At 42.0% G+C, this 24,594-nt stretch overlaps 1 protein-coding gene across 1 annotated transcript in view; it reads right to left on the bottom strand.

Moving 5' to 3' along the window:
- The window catches only part of IL1RAPL1 (interleukin 1 receptor accessory protein like 1), a 625,154-nt gene that overhangs the window by 177,670 nt on the left and 422,890 nt on the right, over window positions 1-24,594 (bottom strand). The window contains exons 4-5 of the mRNA XM_033950060.1: window positions 4,801-4,987; window positions 3,062-3,215 (exon numbers count right to left, since the gene is read on the bottom strand). Of these exons, the coding sequence (XP_033805951.1) occupies window positions 3,062-3,215; window positions 4,801-4,987 (341 nt within the window). The remainder of the gene's footprint in view (window positions 1-3,061; window positions 3,216-4,800; window positions 4,988-24,594) is intronic.

Here is a 24,594-nt window from a genome sequence, read left to right as displayed (position 1 = left end):
AGGAAGAGGAGATGCAAATGTTAAGAACCTTAGCCAATAGAGAGGAGATAATGGTTACTACGGATGGGCAGCTCTATGACCTCACAATGCGGGTGCACAGAGCCTTAGCCTATAGGAAGAGGAGATGCAAATGTTAAGAACTTTAGCCAATAGGGAGAGGAGGAGATAATGGCTACTGCAGATGAGCAGACTAGATGGGCTGTTTGGCCTTTATCTGCCATCATGTTTCTATGTTTCTATAGAGCGCCTCTGCAGCCACGATTCACCCTGGCCTAACAAAGCTATAACATGCAATTGGTGGCCCTTTTTTAGGCGGCTGATGACAACGACTGCGCCTTTAGGGACGACTGCATCCCCTATTCAGCATCCGACTGGTTAAGTTATATCAGTTAAAGGTAGGACTGCTAATTGTACGGTCCAATTTAACCACTAATCGTATCTAGTTTGGCGCTGAGCGACCACGCCTAACCTAGCAGTAGGTACTAACCATGCAGGAGAGAATCGGTTTTCTCCCGGTGAACATTCACAATTAGTCAACAAACACTATTTAAGCAGTCGATGGCCATTTCCGCCCAGTTCAAAAGTGCTAAATATTAGGGGGAATAAGCATTAGTCGCTTGCTCCTCCCAGCCCCAGATTTCGCTTCATGACTTCTCTCCTCAAATCATCTGGGAAATGCTTCTGAGCAGGAATGGCGATGAAAACGGAAACATTCGGCTCTCTGAGCCAAGGCAAAAGGGAGATTTGTTTCAGTGGGTGCCTACCATATCACATATTTATTTATTTGAACACAGTCTGCCATAAATGAAAGAAAACAATCTTGTCAATTTGCAAGGCTCATGGTGTTCAAATTTGCTCCACCGAGGACAACAGCCCAGTGGGGGAGAGACCTAATACCTTCCCTGTTATTACCATTTTAAACAGCACCATTGTAAAAACGCAATTGCTAGGATTTAAACTGCGTCTAAACATTCTCACAGTACATAAACACTGGTTACAGTTACACTAAATTGTAATTAGTTTCCGGCTAGGTCTCTGCTCCCAGCGAGGTGCAGATCTCAGCCACTTGTTAACAATGTGTCAAGCATCATTCTACAGAGAACATAACATAAGACCAATGGTCCATCAAGCCCCGTAGCCCGTTCTCACGGTGGCCAAAACCCAAGGAGTAGCAACATTCCATGCTACCGATCCAGGGCAAGCAGTGGCTTTCTCAATAACAGACTGTGGACTTTTCCTCCAAGAACTTGTCCAAATCTTTCTTAAAACCAGCTACACTAACCGTTTTTACCACAACAGAGCTTAACTATTCTCTGAGTGACATCCATAATAATCCGGCAAACTGGGATTCTCTCACCAATAGTTATGGAGATATTTAATAAATACCACACCAACTATTGAATCACAAGCATCCAACATTTAGCTCTAGCCTAGAGCCAATCTTGATTTTCATAACAGTTAATGCACAAACTCTTTTTGACTGGAATCTTCTGGATCTCTTTGATCTGTACTTACTTATTCATGACCTGGAAATCTTCCAGGAAATGCCCACATTCATTTATAAAATTATGCTCCCATCAAATATGGTAAATTGAAGAATTACTGTAATCCCTGGTGCAGCAATCAAACATTCTGGTAAGAAATAGAAGAGAGAGAACACAGTACTCGGAGGGTAGGGCCAGACCAACTTGTTGCATTCCTTTGAAGGTGTGGATAAAGCAGAGCCGGTTGACATACTGTATCTAGATTTTCAGAAAGCTTTCGGCAAAGCTCCTCACGAGAGGCTTGTAAGAAAATTAAAGAGTCACGGGATAGGAGGCAATGGATTAGAAACTGGTTATGTAAGAAAATAGAAGGTACAGTTAAATGGACATTTTTCTCAATGGAGGAGGGTAAATATGTTTTTATTTTGATAGGAATATTTCCCATTAATGGTTGTGGTATTTATTTGCTGTGGTACTTCTTAAATTTTAATAAATAATCAGACATCAAACTTGCTTCCACTAAGTCAGCTGCTAAGCTGTCATAGCTCTGCAAATTGCATTTCAACACATCCAGAGAACTTTCCAAAACTCTGTCAGATTTAACCCTTTATTTGGCATTGCGGCAGTGGTTCCCACCAGGCCAATCAGGTTTTCAGGCTAGCCCTAATGAATATGCATGGAGCAGATTTGCATGCCTGTAACTTCCATCAGCACTGGGTTTTAGGGCCAAGGGGAGTTAATTGGTAAAGCTCTACATGGAGGGTGCAATCGAAAGTGCTGATGATAATTCATCGGAGATTGTATCTACAGCAGGTATTGTCTGCATATAAACCATGCAATTGGTTGTGGCTGCTGCAGGACTATGGGCTAAGCTGCCAGGTAGCGTACGATTGTGTGAGAACATTGAACAGTTTTGTAGATTTCTTAAAACGCATTTATTTGTACAGGCTGTTTGATCAAAGCAGAATAAGTTGCCAAGTGGTGTATGTTTATATAATAAGACCGAGTAGTGCAATTATTGTTTATATTATTGTGATTTAAAATGAATTATGAATGTTGTCATTTTTAGATTATGTCAATGTATTGATAATTCATGTATGTTTTATTACGTAACCTCCCTACACGGAGAGCAGTGGTTATCAACCTGGTCCTTCAGACACATCAAGCCAGTCAGATTTTCAGAATACTGACAATGAATATTCATGATTTAGTGCATGCAAATTCATGTTATGCATATTCATTAAGGGTATGCTGAAAACCTGACTGGCTGTGTATGTGCTAAGGACTGGGTTGAAATCCCCGATGCAGAGAAATGGCAGGGCTAATTTAGTCTGAGCTTGGTAGGTAGGTCAGGGAGTCAGCTTATTTGAAAATTCACCCCTAAGCAATGGAACACGCTTCTCTTGGTCTTTCCATTGCCCACTATTTTTAACCAGTATAAGGCCTGCGATCTCTCTCATCATAGCCTTAGATCTGAGGCGTCAAACACCACAAAGTCAACATGAAATCACTAGAGACAACTGAGTGTTAGCTTAAGAGTCCTTCTGTGAAGAAAGGCAGTGAAAGTGCCACATTACCTGTAACCGTTAATTCTGTCGTTCTTCTCACCACAAATGCTCCGAATTTTAACTCACACGTGTAATTCCCGATGTCATCCTCTCTAACTTCCCGGATATGAAGAGTATCCCGTTTGAACACAATGCTTGGTCTCCATGTCTTTGTTCTACATTCCTGCAGAAAGATGATAATATTGTTCAGTGAATCAAGTCTCTCAGCTAAAATCTTGTGCCTTGAAATAAAAATATATGTAAACCCCATTGAAAGTTCTCAGTGGCACAGGCAGAGTTCCAGAGGATGGGACCTGCTACCCTGAAAATCTTCATTCCTATAGTATCAGGACAAAGGACATGGAAAAAAGGCCTGTGATCACATAGGAGCATACAGAATCAGATGTGGAAACAGGTCAAGTGGTAGGCCAAAGTAATGAACCTTATGTTTTTCTGTGGTTAATTGGTCACCAGTGTTCTTGACGGAATAAGGGGATCTGAGTACCTGAATAAACTCTTATAAACCGTTCAGAGTTCTCCTGGGAGAAAGGTATAGAAAACAGAATAAATAAATACATTTGTAGTGGTAAATGTTGGATGCGTCAACACCTTTTAGAAGGGCATTAGAATAATCAAGTCTACAAACAATGACACAAAGGACTCCCTGAGTAAAATACAGGTCTAGATGAACATCTCTAGGAGTTCTGCCTTCTGGGCTTGAATGTTTGCATTTGAGTATAATTAGTTTTGCTGTTCAACTGGACTTTCAAGGATCATGCTAAGCATTCCTCCACATAAGAAAAGGTTTTGTTACTCCATCTATATGAGACTTACTGAGGAGTTGACGCTTTTAAGAAATCTAGTTTCCGTACACTATCTCTGTAGACAATTCTCCTGGAAAGGGGATGGACTGTGGTCACGTATTTTATACAAGCCTGGGGCAATGGAGGGTTGCGTGAGTCGCAAGGGGCTGCAGTGGGAATTGGACCTAGCTCCCAGGTTCCTAGGCTACCCCTCCACTCCTTTGGCAGCCTGACAATGTAGGCAAACAACTCTGTTGGCATCGTATGTGAAAAATTTACAACGTGCAACACGCATTTTGCTTTGAGATTTTGGTGTGACCATTCCTCTAATCTCATTCATCATTTTGATTTTAATGAAATCACTGTTTATTTTTGGCCTAATTCTATAAATAGCATTAGAAGCTGTGTGCAGATCTTTGGGGAGGGGGGGGGGGTGTACCCAATTTCTGTGTGCAATTTAATTGGCTTTTTACAAAATTAAGCTACTCATTTGGATGAACTAAACTCTGTGATAAAAGAGAGGCCTTTAAGTTTTGTGATGGAAATATTTAGAACCATAAATAACCTAAATTCAACTGGTGACATCATATTTATCATTGATATATAGATATATTTTCATTGGGTACTTTATCCCAAATGCCCTGAACACGAGACAGCTTAAAATCAAAGATACCTATGTAAATATGATAAATCACCAATTATTATTATTAGCCTGCAATTTGTGGACCCAAGGTGGCCACCCTGTCCACAAATCCACTGAGGGTAGGAGTATGTTGATTGGATTGGTAGCTCCAGAAGCTGTCACTTGGGGATCTCTGGACAAGGACAGTTACCAAGTAATTTCTGGGCCAAAAAAAAGGAACAAGGCAAGACAGGGTTAATGAATTGTATCCTGCCCAAGCAAAGAACTAGAGGCAGTTCAATGATGGAGAAATTAGACAATGAGTTTCTTATTCCGCATCTTACCTTATACCACAAGATCTCAGGCTCTCTGTGGGGAACTGTAAAGTCTTCGAGATCAGGGCAGAAAATTTCTTTACTTTTGCCGAGTTCAGCTTTTTCAAGGTATTTCATCTTTGAATTGTAGCAGACTCCGGTGTCATTTTCACCCACTGTCAAGGAAATGGAGACTTTCATACAGTACGTTGAGTTTCTGTAATAGAATGAAAATGGTCAAAGAGTGAGAAATGTGATCGCCACTACAGAAATTAAGCCAAAGGAAATTTCTGTTTTTAAAAACCCAGGTCAGAAAAAAGTGGAGAAATGTATTCATTGGGTAACTTTATCTGGATGTGACTCACACCTTTTCCAGTTGTAGATCAAGGATTTGGGCTGACCACTGTTGAAAACAGGATACTGGGCTTGATGGACCTTCGGTCTGTCCCAGTATGGCAATTTTTATGTTCTTAAATTAAGGAGTCCATTGTATTTTCCTGCCTCTGAAGCATCTTTCCGAAACTGTGTTGCGCAGCTCACACCTTGATCCTCTGCTTACAAGTGGTTCATGTGAACATGGCTACTGGAGTAAGAATCAAGACCTCTTCAATGTTTGTAAGGGCAGCAAGTAAGTGTGATGGGGCAGAAGGGAAGAGTGGCCACAGGAATGACCACAGGCTAGCTGTCATGACTCTCCATAGCTCTGCTGCAAATACCACGAGCTCAAGTAGGTGAAGTCTGAGAGCACAACTGCCTCTGGATCTCCCCATTCCACTCCCTCTTATGTCCCCTTCCCCAAAGAGATCATCCCTTCCAATCCCGACAAACATAGCATTCCTCCTGACTTCCATAACAAACCTCCCCAATAAATAGGAGCTCCCCACCATGGCAAGCTTCCCCCACCCTCAAATCTGAAAACTGTATCTTCAAAAAGTTGGTATAAAGGATGACTCCTAAAATAGTCAGTGGTCTTTGTTATAAAGTGTATGGGATCGACTTAAAGATCTGAATATGTATCCTTTGGAAGAAAGATGGAAGAGGAAAGATATGATCGAGCTGTTGAAACACCTACAAGGCAAATTTCTTTCAGTTGAAAGGGAAGAAGTCAGGAATAAGAGGACATAGGATGAAGGTGAAAAGGGAGAGACTCTGAAGTGATCTGAGGAAAGGGTGGTGAATACATGGAATGGATTCCCAGTGGCAAAAACTAAAACTGAATTCAAGAAAGCTTGAGAGGAGGAAATAGAGCCCCTAAGGGAGAGGAAGAGATGATAGATGGTATAGAGGCCATATGGTCTTTCCCTGCATTCATTTTTCTCTGTTTCTATGTGATTAAGAACACCCCCCCCCATTCCATCTGATCCCTACTTGACCCTCCACTCTACTCCCAGATCTTCCTGAGAACCTGTGGGATTTACCAGTGACCATCCATGGTAGGCTGGTGGGCACAGGCAGAAGCAGTCCACTTCTGTTCTGGGTTCAAAATGGCAGACTCTGACCCTGTTCTCTGCATTTTCCACACAGACTTTGCAGATAGTAAAACATGCCCTAGGTTTATACTTGAAGCAGTGGAAGATGCCTAAACTCACACGGATATAATCAAATGCAAGAATTTTCTCAAATTCATGCCATACTTCATTCATTCAGAATTACTATTTGTCTTACTGGTCCTCAGTGGGCCACCAGGCACTCAAATACTTTCATAGTGCTGGGCTTTATTCTCCCACTCACATGGAGCCACAATGGAATTTGACTTCCATGGCTTTCAGCCCACTGCTCTATCTATTAAGAACATAAGAATAGCCCTGCTGGATCAGACCAATGGTCCATCGAGCCAAGTAGCCCATTCTCACGGTAGCCAATCCAGGTCACTAGTACCTGACCAAAACCCAAGGAGTAACTGGGCCTCTTCTCCCTTGAAAAGAGGAGACAGAGGGGACATGATAGAAACATTTAAGATACTGAAGGGAATAGACTTAGTAGATAACGACAGGTTGTTCACCCTCTCCAAGGTAGAGAGAACGAGAGGGCACTCTCTAAAGTTGAAAGGGGATAGATTCCGTACAAATGTAAGGAAGTTCTTCTTCACCCATAGAGTGGTAGAAAACTGGAACACTCTTCCGGAGGATGTTATAGGGGAAAACACCCTCCAGGGATTCAAGGCAAAGTTAGACTTCCTGCTGAACCGGAGTGTATGCAGGTAGGGCTGGTCTCAGTTAGGGCACTGGTCTTTGACCTGGGGGCCGCCGCGGGAGCAGACTGTTGGGCGCGATGGACCATTGGTCTGACCCAGCAGTAGCAATTCTTATGTTCTAGTGGCAACATTCCATACAGAATCTCAAAGAATAGCAAGATTCCGGAATCCCAGAGAGTAACAAGATTCTAGAATCCCAAAGAGTAGCAACATTCCATGCTACCGATCCAGGGCAAGCAGTGGCTTCCCCCATGTATCTCAATAACATATGGACCAGTGGCATAGTAAGGGGGGGGGCTAGGGTTAGGGATAACAGTCTGCCTTGGGCATGGTTCTCCAAGGGCACAGTGGCACCCCTCCTTCTCTTTGCCCCCCCCCTGCTCACTTGCCTACCCACTCGCTTCCTGCTCATCTCCTGGTCGCATGCACCCCTTGCCTTTCTCTGTCACTTCTAAGACCCACGCCTAGGAAGTGAGGTCAAAGGTGAACCGACACCAATATGGGCAGCATCCTGCTCATGCCAGAGACATTTAAAAGGTACAGGGAAAGGGAAGTAGGCACCCGCAAGGCAGGGGTGGTGGGGGAGGGGCATCATCGCCCCGGGTGCTACTTACCCTTACTAAGCCACTGCTATGGACTTTTCCTCCAAATACTTGTCCAAACCTTTCTTAAAACCAGCTACGCTATCCACTCTTACCACAACCTCTGGCAGCGTTCCAGAGCTTAACTATTCTCTGATTGAAAAAATATTTCCTCCTGTTGGTTTTAAAAGTATTTCCCTGTAACTTCGTTGAGTGTCCCCCCAGTCTTTGTAATTTTTGATGGAGTGAAAAATTGATCCACCAGTACTCGTTCTACTCCACTCAGGATTTTGTAGATTTCAATCATACCTCCCCTAGCACAGTTCCCGTAAAAGTGAGGTAGCATGATCAAATCTATTTTCCCCCAGTATAAGTTTGGCGGCAACATTCGGCCAGGTCTGCAATTAATTCATCTGATTAATAGCGAGACCTATCAGGAAGTGAGTAGAAGAACTTGAATGATAGATATGGCTTCTTTCTCGGAAATGTTTCTTTCGACACAACAGTCAAATTAACCCATATTTTTCTAATCAGATTGCCAAACTGAGTTTCCATCTATGTATGCAAACTCCATCCATCTATGCAAACTCCCAGGAGTTTTAATTTTATGTTTAATATCTGTATTATGGTGTCTCACAGCCTCTGTTCAAGCAATTTGATCCCTTTTCCCTCCCCGTCATACATATCCCAACACCAATCCATTCTCCCGTTACTATCCCGTTACTACACATTCATTTCAAAACTCCTCCTCCCCTTTGTGGTCAGTCTTGCATGTCATCCTATGGAAGGGTCGGGGCTATGCCAAAATAGCACAATTTTGGTGAAATTCTGTCTTTTCTAGAATTGGCCAGAAGGGCAATACAAATCCTTCCCAACTCTTCTCCCCTCTGGAACACCCTCTAAACAGCAGACAATGTTAAGCACATTCATCCCATATGCTCAAATGCTAACCTGTATTTCTTTTTCAACCGTTTCCTGTGCATAAATGACTTTGAAAATGATCATCCTATAAGAGATTCTTTCCATAATGAATTCAGACCTTGACAAGAGATTTCCTCAGCTACAGCACTCAGAGGAAACTAATTAACCATCCAGATAAATAATTAAAGCTGAAGTGGTCTTCCTGTCCCCAAATCCTTTTTTAGAATAACAAAACTGAGCCCTGTGTCAGCTCACTCTGCAATTTCTCTTGGTCTCAGGTAAATGTGGCACCTGGAAAAGCAACATCTGCCAGTCCTGTTACTCCAAGTTAAACAGGAATGAAGAAGCCATCCTTCAATGAAATGAGCACAGAAAGAAAAACGTGTGTAAATAATGGACTTTCTATTGAAAGTTGCACAGATAAACGATAATATATCCAACATCTCTCTTTCTTTAGCAAGAAAACTGCGTCTCGCAGAAATCTGCAAGCTGTCATTTCTGCAGAAAGCACGAAGGTTGCTTGAAATAATTACAGAAAGAACACAAAATTGAAACTGCATTTGAAAATGTTCTTGGAGCCAATGAGGAGACCTCAGCTTGGAGTGCCTGCAGGGTTCACCCACAGGCAATAGCAGTGCTTTCAAAACAAAGCTTGATTTGCACAGAAATGAAAGGTACACAGGGCCTGACTTCCAGGCTATAATTGTTCCATTATGAAAAGGATGAATTCAAGAAAGTTTGTAATACGTGCATTCATTCTCTAAGGAAGAGGAAAGGATCGGAACTGGCACGGATGGACAGACCTCATCTGCCTTCATTTTTCTGTTTCTGGATCCAGAAGGCGATTCTTACCCTGTCAGGCTTTAAGCGCATTTCCTAATATGAAATCTATGTAATGGATCCCCAGTCTGGTACTGCAAAGTTTGTGGGATGCTGTGACGCTTCTGTTATCTCATAGCAAATGAGTCAATACCCTTCCCCCCCCATCAGGTTAATATGCCGTCTTTACTCTTTCATAACAAATCAAACTCATGCACAGTAATTAAATAAGAAATAATAGATCAACGACATTCATACCATGAGAAGGGAGGAGGGGGTAGGGAGAAGAGAGAGAAAGCAGAGAAACATAGAAATATGATGGCAGATAAAGGCAAATGGCCCAGCCAGTCTGCCCATCCGCAGCATCCATTATCTCCTCCTCTCCCTAAGAGATCCCAAGTGCCTGTCCCAGTAGGTCATTAACTCCTCGAAGCACCTGGGAAGATCTTTCTCTGAATAAAGCTGTGGTTAGATCTTTTCTAAATTGTTTGGTTTCTTTCCTTGATGCTTTCTTAGTTCTTAATAAAGATAATTTTTTTTTTAAAATAATATGAAATAAAATGGAAACACATTACTTTTGACCCAAAGGTTGCTCAGTGAGAAGACCTGGATTTTGAAAGCAATGATTTATGGAATTATACCCAAAGTGAACTGCATAAATCAGTCTGAATTTCAATGTCCATCTTGCTCATTCCATGGTTAATAGCTATCCCGGCTTGCAACACAAGCCAAGTCTAGCTGGAAGTAACTTCAGCAAACCATTTGCTCATTAGGATGTGAACCACAAGCCCTAAAGCATCTGAGTAAAACGCAGGACAAACTTTCAGAGGATACCATCAATTCACCCTCCAAGACCTGAGGCCACAGAAATCGGCTGCTCAGGATGAAAACCAAAAGCAAATCCCTAAATGCTGACATCTGTTGTATACGGTAATAATAGCTTCTCCCTATGGCTCCCGACGGGTCTATTTCATCCATAGGCTGTCAGATGCTCACCCCCTTTGGAGAAATTCACCTGCTTTATTCCATTAATGTTTCTCAACTGCTCTTGTGGGTATCATTTAGCCGTAACTTCCAAAATGACAATAAAGCAGTAACTACAGCAAGTGCAGAGCATCACCAGGCTGAGAAATGATGGACACACTGTGGAAGCATTTATACTACTACTATGCTGTACATCAAAACACAGAAGAGACAGTCCCTGCTCACAAGAGCTTACAATCTAGTCAAGACAAACTGGAGAAGAAGGTGCATCAATACACAGATAAGGCAGGGTGGGTTGGCGTTTGCAATTGAAAGCAGCTTCAAAGAAGGCGGAGTTTGACGTATCGAGTCAGGATTCCGGAATGTGATTGTTCTCTGAGATTCTGGAATGTTGCTATTGTTTGGAATCCCCAAAGAGTAGCAACATTCTTTTCGTTTCTTGTTTTTATAGATTTTGTACACCGTGCTGTTGATAAGTCGAAGTGCGGTTAAAACTTTTAATAAACATAAACATGCTGCTAATCATTTCTCTAGCGCTACCAGATATAAGCAGCGCTATGCCACGGCCTGACAGCTGAAATATCGGTTCTACCTGACAAGATGCAGCAAGTCCTGGAACCCTGACTTCCTTGTTGTCAGATATCTCCGACCTGCCACATACAGGATTGTTAAAGACACACCTCCCAGATGTTGAAGACACACCTCCCAGATGTTGAAGACACACCTCCCAGATGTTGAAGACACACCTCCCAGATGTTGAAGACACACCAGTGTGCTCCGCCCCCAAAGGGGAGAAAGACCAGACTTTTGCTGTGACCTACTGAGGTTTACCATGAGTTCCTGGTACAACTAATGGATAATCTCGTCACCAAAGGGTTCGTTTTGAATGGTGTGACCTCGGACACCTCAGTGGCAGAGCTTAGGGCTCAAGGCCTCAAGTAATAATAATAATAATAATAACTTTATTCTTGTATACCGCATTACCATGGAAGTTCTATGCACCTGCTAAAGGAGAAACTTTGTACATATTCCAAAATTCAGTAAAACATACTGGAATTGGCTGTGTTATTTGTGTGGATAATATAAAAGGGATCATTTTTAAAACAGAAAAATGCCCCCCAAAATGGCAGATGGAATTTTTTCATAAAAATACCCAAATTGCTATTTTTGAAACTTGTTTTTCATAGCAGTTTGTCTAAATTTTAGGGGGACATGTTTTGGGCAGGACTAGGACAGGATTGCAATTTGGATGTTTTGGGGTAATAAGACGACATTGTAAAAATGTCCAAGGCACAAAATAGGATGTTTTTTGCCCACTAGAGGAATACAAGCATGACCTCCCTTAATTCAGACCAGGCTCTATGAGAGCTGCAGATCTAATGGCCATCAAGCAGGTCCCTGGAGTAGTTTAGTGGTCAGTGCAGTGGACAGTAGAGAAGGGGATCCAGGCCCATATCCCGTTCTAACTGGTACTCTTGTGGCGGGAGGTATGAGAGCCTCCCAAACACAAAATAACCTACTGAACCCATATATCCAATCCGATCCAATCCTTGACTTTATATATCGATTCAACCCTTGTAAAAGGACTCGACTCGCTTAACATATGCTCTTAAGTTCAACTGGAAATAAGATAATTTCTATCCTACACATCTTGAAATGGAAGAATCAACCAGAGATTTTTCAAAAGGTTGTTCTTTGAGATAGTAACATAATCTCTGAAGGAAGATCGTTCCAAATTTTTACAGATAACAAAGCAAAAGATTTGCAAAAATTGGATATAGTTTTAGTTCTTTTAGCTGATGGATAACCAAGTTTATATTTCTGAGTATTTCTTGAATGAAAAGTAGACAAGAATTGAAAGAGACAGGAAATAAAAGGGGGAAAACCCCATCTAAATTTTAAAAAATCACACACATAAATTTGAATTGAATTCTCCAAAACACAGGAAGCCAATGAAGTATCCTAAACAAAGAAGTCACATGATCGTATTTATGTTTACCAAATATCAATTTTGCTGCGGTGTTTTGAATACGTTGCAGTCTTTTCAGATTGCATCCATTCAGACAGATATAGAGTGAATTGGCATAATCCAAATGTGACAAAATAATCGCCTGAACCAGCACTGCAAAGTGCAGCTGGAAAAAAAAGTGGTGAACCCGTCTGAGCATCCTAAGATTAAAGAAACATTTTTTTGTTATATTACTGACTTGGGATGAAAAGGAAAGTCTAGAGTCCAGGATAAAACCCAGGATTTTCGATGTAAATTCAATTAGTAATGGAATACCTGAGGGCGGCAGTTCCAATTTAGGAGCAAACCATAAATGTTTTGTTTTTGTGGTATTTAATTTCATGCAGACTAACGATGCCCAATCCTGAATTCTTGAGATGCAGGAACTAACACTAGTTGTAAGATCATTCAAAGAAGGATCGATTTCAAGCAAGACGAAGATATCATCTACGTATGTATAAATTGACTCTGTTGGAAGTAATTAATATATATTAAACAGAACAGGAGATAAAAGTGAACCTTGAGGAACCCCACAACTAGAGGTCCAAGGAGAAGCTGCAAGCTTAAGGCCTATTGAAGAGTTGTACAGTTGGGTACAGTATGTTTTTTGCTACACTATATGGGGGTTACGATGTGATGTGTATCTGGGACATTTTATGTGAAGTTCACGACCCTATCAAAACCTAAACCAATAAAATATGGAGTACCACAGAACAACCTCCTGTCCCCTTAGATTTTCATCCTCTACATCAGACTGGCGATAGACATCGCTTTAAACCACCTAAAAAAAGATCCACTCATTCACTGAAGATCTACAACTGTACCTACCACTAGGCTTGAACTGGGGCGCTCAAGTCTCCAACCTACATGACTGCCTTGCAGAAATAAAAAGCTGGATGACCAGACACAAGCTGCAACTAAACTTGGTAAAAACCAAATTCCTCTGGATAAGAAGAAATGACCCCAAATTCGCATGCCCGGCAGTCTCCTGGCAATCCATTGCCCTAATGGCCAAAGACAAAGTATGCAGCCTAAGGGTATCCTTGACAGCAACCTTTCACTCTCTGTCTAAATCTCCTAAGTCAGGAGTGCCCACAAGGTCGATTGCGATCGACCAGTAGATTGCAAAGGCAATGTGAGTTAATCATGGAGCCCATCCCGATGCGTTCTCCCCGTTCCCTAACAATGTAACAGGACAGACTGCTGAAACGCCAGGCACACCAGCCTTCCTCCCTCCTCCCCACCCCCGACGTCAATTCTGATGTCAGAGAGGAAGTTTCGGGCCAGCCAATTGTTACCTGGCTGGCCTAGAACTTCCTCCCCAACATCAGAATTAAAGTCAGGAGGAAGGCTGCTGGCCTGTTACAGTTTCAGGGAGCAGGGAGAACTCGGCTGCAATGGCGGCTTGGGGGCCTGTTCCTAGACGACAGCAGCAGTGGTGGCTTGGGGAGACAGAAAGAAAGAGAAAGAAAGGAGGATAGGGAAACATAAAGACAGAGAAAAAAAAAGAAAGAAAGAAAGGGGGCAGGGAGAGAGAAAGAAAAAGTTAGGGGAGGGAATGGAGTGTGGCAGGGGGCAGGCAGGGAGGGAGGAAGAAAAAGTTGGACAGTCAGAAGAAGAAAGTGCAACCAGACTCATGAAATCACCAGACAACAAAGGTAGGAAAGATGATTTATTTTCAATTTAGTGATCAAAATGTGTCCGTTTTGAGAATTTATATCTGCTGTCTATATTTTGCACTATGGTCCCCTTTTACTAAGCTACAGTAGCGGATTTTAGTGCAGGGAGCCTTTGAGCGTCGAGAGCAACGCGGGGTATTCAGCGCAGCTCCCTGCGCTAAAAACCGCTATCATGGTTTAGTAAAAAGGGAGAGGTATATTTGTTTATTTTTGTACAGTTCTTACTGAGGTGATGTTGCATCTGCCTTGATCTCTTTGAAAAAAAACACGAATCTAAATGATAATTAACATTTTTTCTACGTACGGTGTGCTTTGTGTTTTTTATAATTTTATTGTTGGTAGATCATTTTGACGGTCATTTTAAAGTAGCTCGCAAGCCGAAAAAGTGTGGGCATCCCTGTCCTAAGTAATATCCGCCTCATTCTACTACCTCCAGCAGCTACAGAGAATCAAACGATACTTCTCAGAGCCGGAGTTCGCTCGACTACTGCGAAGTGCTCTTAAATGGGCTTACTACAAAAAACACCCATCGACTACGAGTACAAAATACCGGCATCTGATCCCTGAAGAACCTTATGAGACCCAGTTTCTCTGGCACTGCACGCTGCCCACTGGCTGCCGATTGACAAATGATGTATATTCAAAGGCCTAGTAATGGCCCACAAACTCCTCCACAAGATGGTACTGGTTCATATGGCATAAACTACTACCCTACACCCAAAATCGGTTGCTGGCTCACAAGAAGAAAACTAATTACGCATGCCTTTGGGACGCATCCTTTGTCTTGAAACCGCACAAAAAAAAAATCTTACTTCACTACCTACCACACCTCTAGAACAAACTGCCTACTGTCACAAACACTCCTCCGAGCGGAGCTAAACTCTGACAAACCTTATGCTCTGGCGTGTCCCCTACAACCAGGGGTATCGTCAGGACTTTTGATGGGCCCTAGGAAACTGCCTAGGCCTGGGAGAGAAAGGGTAAGTACTGGCTTCAAGTCACCAAATCTCAGACAAAGTTCTTCAAGAATGAATAATAGTTTTATTCTGACCTTAGCGGTCCAAAAGGTATAACCCAAAGGCAAATACCTGCAGCATTTCACAAATCCAGCTTCAAAGAAAAGAAAACCACCTACGGTTTGTTTTTCCTGAGTTCCTGCACTCTGGCTCAGCAATGAATTTATACTGGTATTCAAAACAAAAACTAAACTTTCTCTCAGCAGTATTTGTCACAGAGGCATGAAAGAAAGATTTCCAGCATTCATATAAAGTCCAGATAGCTCTTAGAGTAGCAAGGGTTATATACTTGGTTAGGCAGCAAGCAACACCACAGCTTTGCAAAGAGCTCACTATCACTGCAGCTACCCCTTGGAAGGCAGTTCAGCTGTGGGAGATCATGTGATTATACTACCAGCAAACGGCAGCCACAGTAAGGTTTCCAAACAAAGAAAAAAAAAAACCCATTCATTCAGCTCCCAGGTTCTTTAGCCCCAAACTTTACTTTAGGAAAGCCAGTTATCAGCATTTAGATAAGTACCCTTCTTGAACCAAAAATCAGGGATAGCTCAAAGAAAGGAAGCAATAAAGCATTTCTTGCTCAGAAAGAAAAAAAAAACACCAGCTGCTTCTCAGCTACTCATTGTCTTTCAGTTAGTGTCCATGAGTTCTCCCTGGCTCTCTGGCATAGGGCCAGCGTCTTGTACTTCCATTCCTTCCACACATTCAAGGATCTGGAAGTCTGAGGTGGGGAGGCTTTCTTCCACCTCCTGCATCGGCCAATCTGGAACCTCTGTCTCTGCTTCCTGGCCCCAAGGCTCTCGCACTGCTTTGGGCTGCTGGAGTGACTCACCCGCATCACTCTCTCTTCCCCCTGCTGCTTGCTTCAGCCTGCTTTTAATCAGCCCACAGCCAATCCCCTTCAGCCTATAGAGGGGGATGGGCTTTGGTTCCATTGCAGGCTTTCCCTGCCTGTTTTGCCTGGGTTTTCTAGGCTCAGATAGTTTCTCTTTGGCTGTCCTAGCTGATTTATAGACCGGATGCTGCTGTTGCCAGTCTGCCTGCCCCTGCTCCAGATCACCACTGTTCTGATCATATGGGCAAGAGAGGTCAGACTCAAGTTGGTCCCCAGAATCAATCTGGTCAGCTCTTCTGCACCGGATCCTATTAGGGGCAAAACTAGTGCTGGTGCTAGGTTTGTCACAATAACCACATAAGATCATTAGAAGGTCTACTGAACTTCAGGAAGGCAATAAAAACCCACCTCTTCTCTTGACCAGCTAGGACAGAGATTTCGGCAGTTGGAACCCAAGCACAGTACCAGGTAGAGCTTTGGGTTCGTGCCCAGAAATAGCTTAGAAGAAAAAATTTAAATTGAATCAGGTTGGGCAGACTGGATGGACCATTTGGGTCTTTATCTGCCGTCATTTACTATCTACTATCTACTACCTACCCAAATTCCCCAACCTTACAAAGAAGAGCGCCCAGCCCTCTGCTGTCACCCATCGTACTGTGAACTGCCACACTTTATATTGCCCATCATATGAGATGCTCTACCCTACACTCACCTCTTGTGATATAATATTTAGCCTCTACTGTACAAGAACCCACAGTATCATATACTATATACTATATACCATGTTTTTGTCATACTGTCACCTTTTTCTCCCACTCTAGTTTACATTGTATCTTTCTCACTAGATATGTCATACCATGTCTACCATGCTAGAAATTCATGTATTATGTCCACTATACTAGTGGTTCCCAACCCTGTCCTGGAGGACCACCAGGCCAGTTGGGTTTTCAGAATACCCCTAATGAATATCCATGGAGCAGATTTGCATGCCTGGCAACTCCATTATATGCAGATCTCTCTCATGCATATTCATTAGGGCTATCCTGAAAACCCAACTGGCTTAGTGGTCCTCCAGGACAGGGTTGGGAACCACTGCACTATTCAATATTTGCCATCCCATGTCCACTGCACTAGTTTCTAATATGTTAAGTAGCGTACTGTCATGCCATACTAGGTTAGCCACGCTTGTATACTATGGGGCTCATAATCAAAACAGAAATACATCTAAAAACCCACCCAAATTGGTACTTGGCCAATCAAAAAGACAGGTCGTCCAAGTGTTGATAATCGAAACGAGTTTAAGACGTATCCAGAGACTTTTTAGGCCTCTAAATCCCGCTATGTGCCCAGAGCTGAAAGGGGCATTTTTTTTTTTTTTTTAAATAATTTTTATTGATAAAGCAGCCAACAGCAATACAAGAATTAGAAGCTACAGCACTGCAGCGATCAAAGCAAGAGGTCCAGGTCAATGCAGCATGCCCAGGAAGGTGTCAGATATAAACCACCAGTAAGCAAAAGGAACAGAGATTCAAGGGCAAAACAGGTACAATCCCAGAAGAGCCCGGATGCAAGGAACAGTGGCCTCCCAGCAGTGAAAAACCAAGAGTAGAAGGATCCTCTCACGGGAGAGCAAGCCATGGTTGCAATAAACTTTTAAAAACATCAACCTCTGAACAGTCACACCACACAACCAAGCCACGACCATTCACCACCCAGACATACCATACTAGTCTCAGCACAGGAAACCCATGTTAGGGCTGACCTAAACTTAGTTGTACTGCAGGGATAATCGAAAGTTTTACAAAGCTGTCTGGACTGAACTTATTCATTGTGGCTTAGGCGATCTCAAAACAGGTCTAAGTGCCCAGAAGGTATCCAAAGTGACCAGACCCCCCCCCCCCCACACTCCCCCAGTGGTTACTGACCCCCCTCCCTCCCGCCATACAAATCGGCATAAAAACGTACATACCTGCCTCCAGAACATCAGCACCTGGCATAGAAAAACCTAGTAGGGCTGCACAGAGGTGGCTTAAGTAGTCTGGGGGGTGGGCTAGTGAACCATAGAGAGGAGGACCCAAAACCCCCCAAACCCTACTGGCACCTGCAGCCATAAGGGCTATTGGGATTGTAGACAGGTGGATATAGTGGGTGGTGAGGGGGCTCACCATGACCTGCAAGGGAGTTATGGTGAGATGTTTATGTGGCACCTTTTTTGTGAAGTTCACAGCAGTGCCCTGTAAGGTGCCCCACTGCTCTGTTGCCATGTCTGGATGTCTTGTTTATCACTTTGTTGGCCCCTCCCTTGTCCAAATGGTCTTGTTCTGGGCATTTGGAACTTAGACAGATTTTTGGTTGAGAATGTGGTATAAAGATAGACGACTTGGTGGCAAACAGCTGGATGTATAAGACAACGATTAAAAAAATATATATTTCGGACATATTTTGTGAGAATGGGCTTTAGACGCTGCCAAAACGGACTTAGACTTTTTCTTTTATTATGCCCCTCCACGTACCCAGTTTCCACTTAACAGGGCAGCTACAAAGGCAGACACTTGAACTAGGCCTTACACATTAATCAGAATAAAAGTGGAGAACCTAAAGAAAGAGGATCAAATAGCTATAAGAATTCATACCGGCCTCTTTCTCTTTTTAATGACTATTTTGATTTTGATTTTTACTGCAAAGCATCAATTAGAAAAAAAATGACAGAGTACAACTCCAAGCAGCTCCCTTTTATCTCTGCATAATGCGAGTTTCTCCTGTTGCAACCTGCGCTGGCTCTCGCTGGTCCCTGAGTGACAGGAAGTTGTGTCTAATGGGCTTTGCGTGTTACCAATGCATTATAAACCTACAATTATACATTCCAACCCTTGCGTTTGGATAATAATTCTATCAGAAAGCTAATTTGGCTTGTTAAATAACCTAATATGTAAAAAACACCTCCTATTTAATTTATCAGACAGTTGTAAGTGTGCATTTTGAACATCTGCTTTTAAAACCTTATTCAGAGGTTACAGGAAACACAGCTTATAGCTCTTGCACTTTTGGGAGATTATCCACTGAAATAATTGCTGAATATCTTTCTAAACTATTACTTTCCAAGTCTGCTCTATAAATTATGGCCAATTAACCTTTAAAAAATGAAAAAGGGAATGGGCAGTGAGATGATGTAACATTTTAACTGAAAAGTACTTTACTTTCATTTGGAATGAATTTTTAATTTATTGCAACATGGTAAATGACAGCAGATAAAGAGTCGAGCGGTCTGACCATTAGTTACATGCATTATAAATTTATGATTACATTAAATTGTCCTCTTCTTTGATATTTCTGGGCCATAGACCGTAAAGCCCACCCGGTAATGTCCTTAGGCTCCAGCTACTGGAGTTGCCGTCAAATCATCTCGCCATCATAAAGACTGCACAGCAACATCTTCATGCTCCCAGTACTGGAGTTCCCATCAATGTCCTCACTACCCATCCTATAACAACTTGCCAAAGTATGTACTGGGTTCTTCCAGAACTTTTAGAATGTTCCCGGATTGGCTTGCTCTTGAAATGAATCTGATGGCTCCACTCCGACTTAATCACTTAATTAAGTATTGGACTACCAAGAATCTGTAAAGATAATAGAATTTTTCAAGCTACTTGGAAGACTTTAAGATCTTTGGATGCTATGTTGCCACTCCCGGTTAAGAAAACAAAATTTCAATCTCTAAGGCTGAATTCTAAAATTATGATAGCAAATTCAAAAATCTGATGGAAAGACTAGATAAACGCCAGTATTAGAACACTAGATGATGTATGTCCCCCAAATAATCTGCTATCTTTTACCCAAGTACAACAAAGATTTGACTTCCCAAGAAATCAATACTTCAAGTGGCTACAATTAAAACAAGCAATTAGAAAAGGTTTTCCTGAATGGCGATCATTAATAGGACAACATAGCCTCCAATTCTTGTGTTTTCACGTGAACTTCCAAGGTCACCACGCCTCTAATTGGTACAAGTTACTAGGTGAATATTCAACTAAAAAACATAAGACAGGTCTGGGAGATATTTGGAGCTTGGAGACACATTAAAACAATGGCCCCAGCTTTGGAACTCCGAGTGCACTGTCTATCGGCTGCATCGATGAAACAAACTTTATACTTTTTATTGTATAGAGTTTATTGGATACCGGTGAGATTACACAAAGTAAATAATGCAAATTCAAATAAACACTGGCTCTGTAATCTAGAGGTGGGAACTCTAGATCACCTTTTATTTCAATGACCTCTAATCTTAATTTTTTGGAAATCCATATGGCGCAAGATAAATCTTATTCTTGAAATTCCCATTCCATTAACATACGGAATAATTATGTTTAGAACTTCTAGAATGAATAAGAACCCTCTTAAAATACATAAGGACAAACTCCTTTTGATAATGACGGGTGTGGCTCTACAAATGATAACAAGAAATTGGTAGCAATGCGATAGTGCATTCGGGTGGAAATGCTATGTACGTACTATAGATATGAAAAATTCTAGCAGAACATAAGGGTGCTACCCGGAAATTTAAGAACTCTGGGGTCTATTAGATGATTTTTGTAACACATGTTCAAGGTAACTGAAGTTGTCATAAATTAATCTATTTTACCAGATCTGTTATTACTAGTTATACTTCCAGTAAAGGGGGGGAGGGTGGATGGGAGGAATTATAAAATGGTTTATTCTAAACAATATTTGTTATCTATAAGTGCTTCTATGAGATTAGTTTATTGTATTTGATTGCACTTTCTGTATGTAAGTTTTTCAAAATCAATATAAATAGAATAAAAAAAAAAAAAAGAAAATCATTTTTCCTACCTTCATGAGTCTCTGGTTACACTTCCTTCTGACTGTATATCCTTTCTTTCTTTCTCCCTGCCCCCTTCTTTCCTTCTCTTTCTTTCTCTCTCCCTCCCCCCCCATGACACCGCCGCCACAATTCCCCTAACTTTTTCTCTCCCTCCCTGCCTCCCCCCCATGCCACCGCCAACAATTTCTCCCTGCTTTCTTGCCGCTGCCGACATCTACTATGTTTTTCTTGTGCTTTTTTGAATTCCATCCCTGTTTTCCTTTCCACCACCTCCCTCGGGAGGGCATTCCAGGCATCCACCACCCTCTCAATGTAAAAGAATTTCCTCAATTTGTGCTTCTTATCAAAGTAGGGCGAGTCTCATGTAGGCTAAAATTTCAGAGAGAACTTGTAATTAAAAAGCAACAAAGCCCTCCCACCTCATTTTCTACTCCCTTTATTCATACAACTGTCTTTCCTGGCACCTTAAGCACAAACGTGGTCGTGCCATTGATCTCTATTAAAGACTCTGAGCCCAAAGGCCGATCGTGAAGCACTCTTAAAGTTTTTTTCTAGAAACAATGTCTGTTGGTAAAGAATCAGTCTTTCAAGCACTCGAGAAAGAAAAGTAAGGTGGAAAACTGAACAGACATTTACATAAGAACTGCCATATTGGGACAGGCCAAAACTCAATTTTTTTCAAGATGGGATATATAAGTCACTCATTTGAAAGTGGTTCGGCCATAATCCAAAGGATCAACTGTATTTCAGCAGTCAGTGAACTGAAGCAGCTCAGCTGCTAACATTGGATCTAACATAGAAGAAGGTGGCCCCAGAGCTGCTAGGAATTTCTGTACTGTTGGGAGAAATCCCCCAGGCTCTGCATTGAACAAGAAAAGGAACCTCATACCAGCCTGACAACAGACTAGATGCAAAGGATGCACACCCAGCGTACCGAGCAAGCATTCATCAGCCTATAATGAAGCTCGATCCAACAGGGGTGCAACGATGAATTGGCCATGATGGAACAACGTGAGCTTGACACCATGAAAGTCTTTCTGAAACTAAAAGAGAACACACCTATGTGAACAGAATCCATCTACATCTTGCAGAGCACATGTGAGAGGAGGTATTGAATATATCTGTGAAGTTACAGCTATGGCTTTTTATCATTCAGTAACAGAACCCCAGTTATACTCACTCCACAGACCACCAGCAGGGAAACAAATCTTTCCCAGAATATTAAATAAGAGCTGAAAAGTGATATTTCTGCAAAAGTACAGCCAAGGCTTTCTCTCAGGCATCTGGCAAATTGCATTGCGGAATATATTTTGTCTGGATTTAGAAAGAAGTACTAAATTATCCCTGGTGGTGATCTCATTGAGTTATTCTTGTCATCTGATGATTAGATCTGATTGAACTGACATTTCCAAAATGTGCAAAGTTTGTGTGCATTTATCTTACTGCTGTACTCAAAGCACCACAAAAGCTTCCAAGATGCAAACCAGCATTCAAAACCCTTTACACCAGCAGCTAATGCATTTTCTCTTCTAATTTTCCTTGACCAAAACTTAGGCCCAGATGCTCTAAACTCATCGTGCCTTGAATGATCAACGCTAAACCAGATCTTACTGGTTTAGCATCAAAGTATTTTACCTACCGATGCATATAATGGCTCACCATGGACTTTTCCATGCTTCCTAGCAACCTCCAACTCTGCTATGTAAATGTAGTAAAATGAGGCCATTAATATTAAAACCGGCGCTCCAAGGGATGCTCTGACATCGCCTATTGATGCACAAAATGAAGTGCCGTAAAAAATTAATGACTATTCTAGGGATGCTGAGTGTGTTAAAAATGCAGCTCAGGCATGTGTGTTGAATTGCATGCATCAAGCTTAGGTTGCGCTAAGTTTTCTAAGTGTTCAGTCTTATGATAGAATGATAACATATCCTTCATACGTGTTATATCCGTACCTTGCGGTACCACCACTGTAGACTCAAGATCATTCAAACATTTTTCACATTATCCTTAAGAGTCAATCGCTTTGGAGGTTTGCTCCAGATAGTCACATATAGACTCCACCCCTTTCATGAGTAGTAAATGACGGCAGATAAAGACCTGAACGATCCATCCAGTCTGCCCATTAGTTATACCCATTACAAATTCACGATCAAATTAACTTGTCTCTTCTTTGATATTTCTGGTTCATAGACTGTAAAGTCCACCTGGCATTGTCCTGGGTTCCAAATGCTGAAGTTCCATCTATCAAGCCATTGTGACATCACTGCTGAGGTTGGCTCTTAGGCATTGGTGGAATGAGGCATTATGACATCACAATCTGACTCTGGAATGTTGCTACTCTGTGGGTTTTTGCCCTAGTAACCTAGTAAATGACGGCAGATAAAGACCTGAACGGTCCATCCAGTCTGCCCATTAGTTATACCCATTACAAATTCACGATCAAATTAACTTGTCTCTTCTTTGATATTTCTGGGTCATAGACTGTAAAGTCCACCTGGCATTGTCCTGGGTTACAAATGCTGAAGTTGCCGTCCAAGCTCACTCCAGCCTGTCCAACCATCCTGTTTGCAAGATATCTACCATAAAGTCTAGCCAGTAACATCCTCATGTTCCAAGTTAGGCAGGTACATTTAAAGTGAATCCTAGAAATCACTGAAAGCCAGTGAAGTTTTGACAGAAGCGGGGAAACATGATCGAAATTGCATTTTGCGAAGATCAACCAGCTGCAGTGTTCTGGATCCGCTGAAGTCTTTGAAGACTTTTCTTGGTTAGACTTAGATAGATCGAGTTACAATAGTCCAGTCTGGAAAGAATGATTGATTGTACAAGGACAGCAAAATGTTGTTGGCAGAAGCAGGATCTCATTTTCCTCAACATGTGAAGACTAAAAAAAAATTTTTTTTTACCAGAGAGTTGAGATGGTCATTAAAGAAAAGTGTAGAGTCAATAATGTTGCCCAAAACTTTGCTTGAGAATTCAATCTGCCGTGTGGGACCAGAAGGTAATGGAATGAGCATGGGCAGCTGATCTAATTTTGGGCCAAGCCAAAGTAGTTTTGTTTTGGACTCATTCAGCTTCATTTGTACAGTGAGGGTCCAGGATTGGAGTTTCGTTATGCAAGCTGTTATTTTCTCAGTGAGGTTAGTGAGGTTCGAATCTATCTCAAGAAGGACAAGGATGTCATCTGCATATGTATATAGTGTTTCAAAGGGAGATAGATGGAAGAGTTTCAAAGAAGACATATAGATGTTGAAAAGAATAGGGGACTGAGGTGAACCCTGCGGGACACTACATAATGGTCTCCAAGGAGAAGACACGTTTACAGTGTAAGAGCAGGATCGTAAAAATTTTGAGAACCAGTTTAAGACTGTGGAGTCAATGCCTATCTCAGAAAGTTGGTAAATTAGGATATCGTGGTGGACAATATCAAAGGCTGCAGATAGATCAAATTGTAGTAGGATAGAAAACTTATTACAAGATTGAAGTTGTTGAACCTTTGAGATTAATGAGGCCAGTAGGGATTCGGTGCTGAAATTGGGTCTGAAGCCATATTGGTCAGGAGAGGAATATTTGCTATAGGATGATACCTAGAAGGGGAGGATGGGTCTAGATCAGCTTTTTTCTGTAATGGGGTCAGGGCAATGTGTCCCATTTCTTCAGATAATAGGCCTGATAGTAAGGCAGAGTTTATGAGTCTGGTGAGAGATGAAATAGGCTGCTTGGGAATTTTCTCATATAGGTAAGAAGGAAAGGGGTCCAGGGCACATTTGCAGGATCTTAATTTGTGGCTTCGGATACCTGCTCAAAGACTGTCCAGGATCTGTGTACTGGGACAGGGTTAGTATCGCAGGGTAGCAGAGAGTTGTAAGTGACTCTGATGGAAAAGAGCTTTTTCAATGAAGAATTTTGCTAGGTCGTCCGCTGCTGGAGAGGAGGGGAGAATC

This window comes from Geotrypetes seraphini, chromosome 6, assembly GCF_902459505.1.
Source record: "Geotrypetes seraphini chromosome 6, aGeoSer1.1, whole genome shotgun sequence".
Lineage (NCBI taxonomy): Eukaryota > Metazoa > Chordata > Amphibia > Gymnophiona > Dermophiidae > Geotrypetes > Geotrypetes seraphini.
Note: the sequence above shows the minus strand (reverse complement) of the source record. Positions and strands in the feature narration are given on the sequence as shown.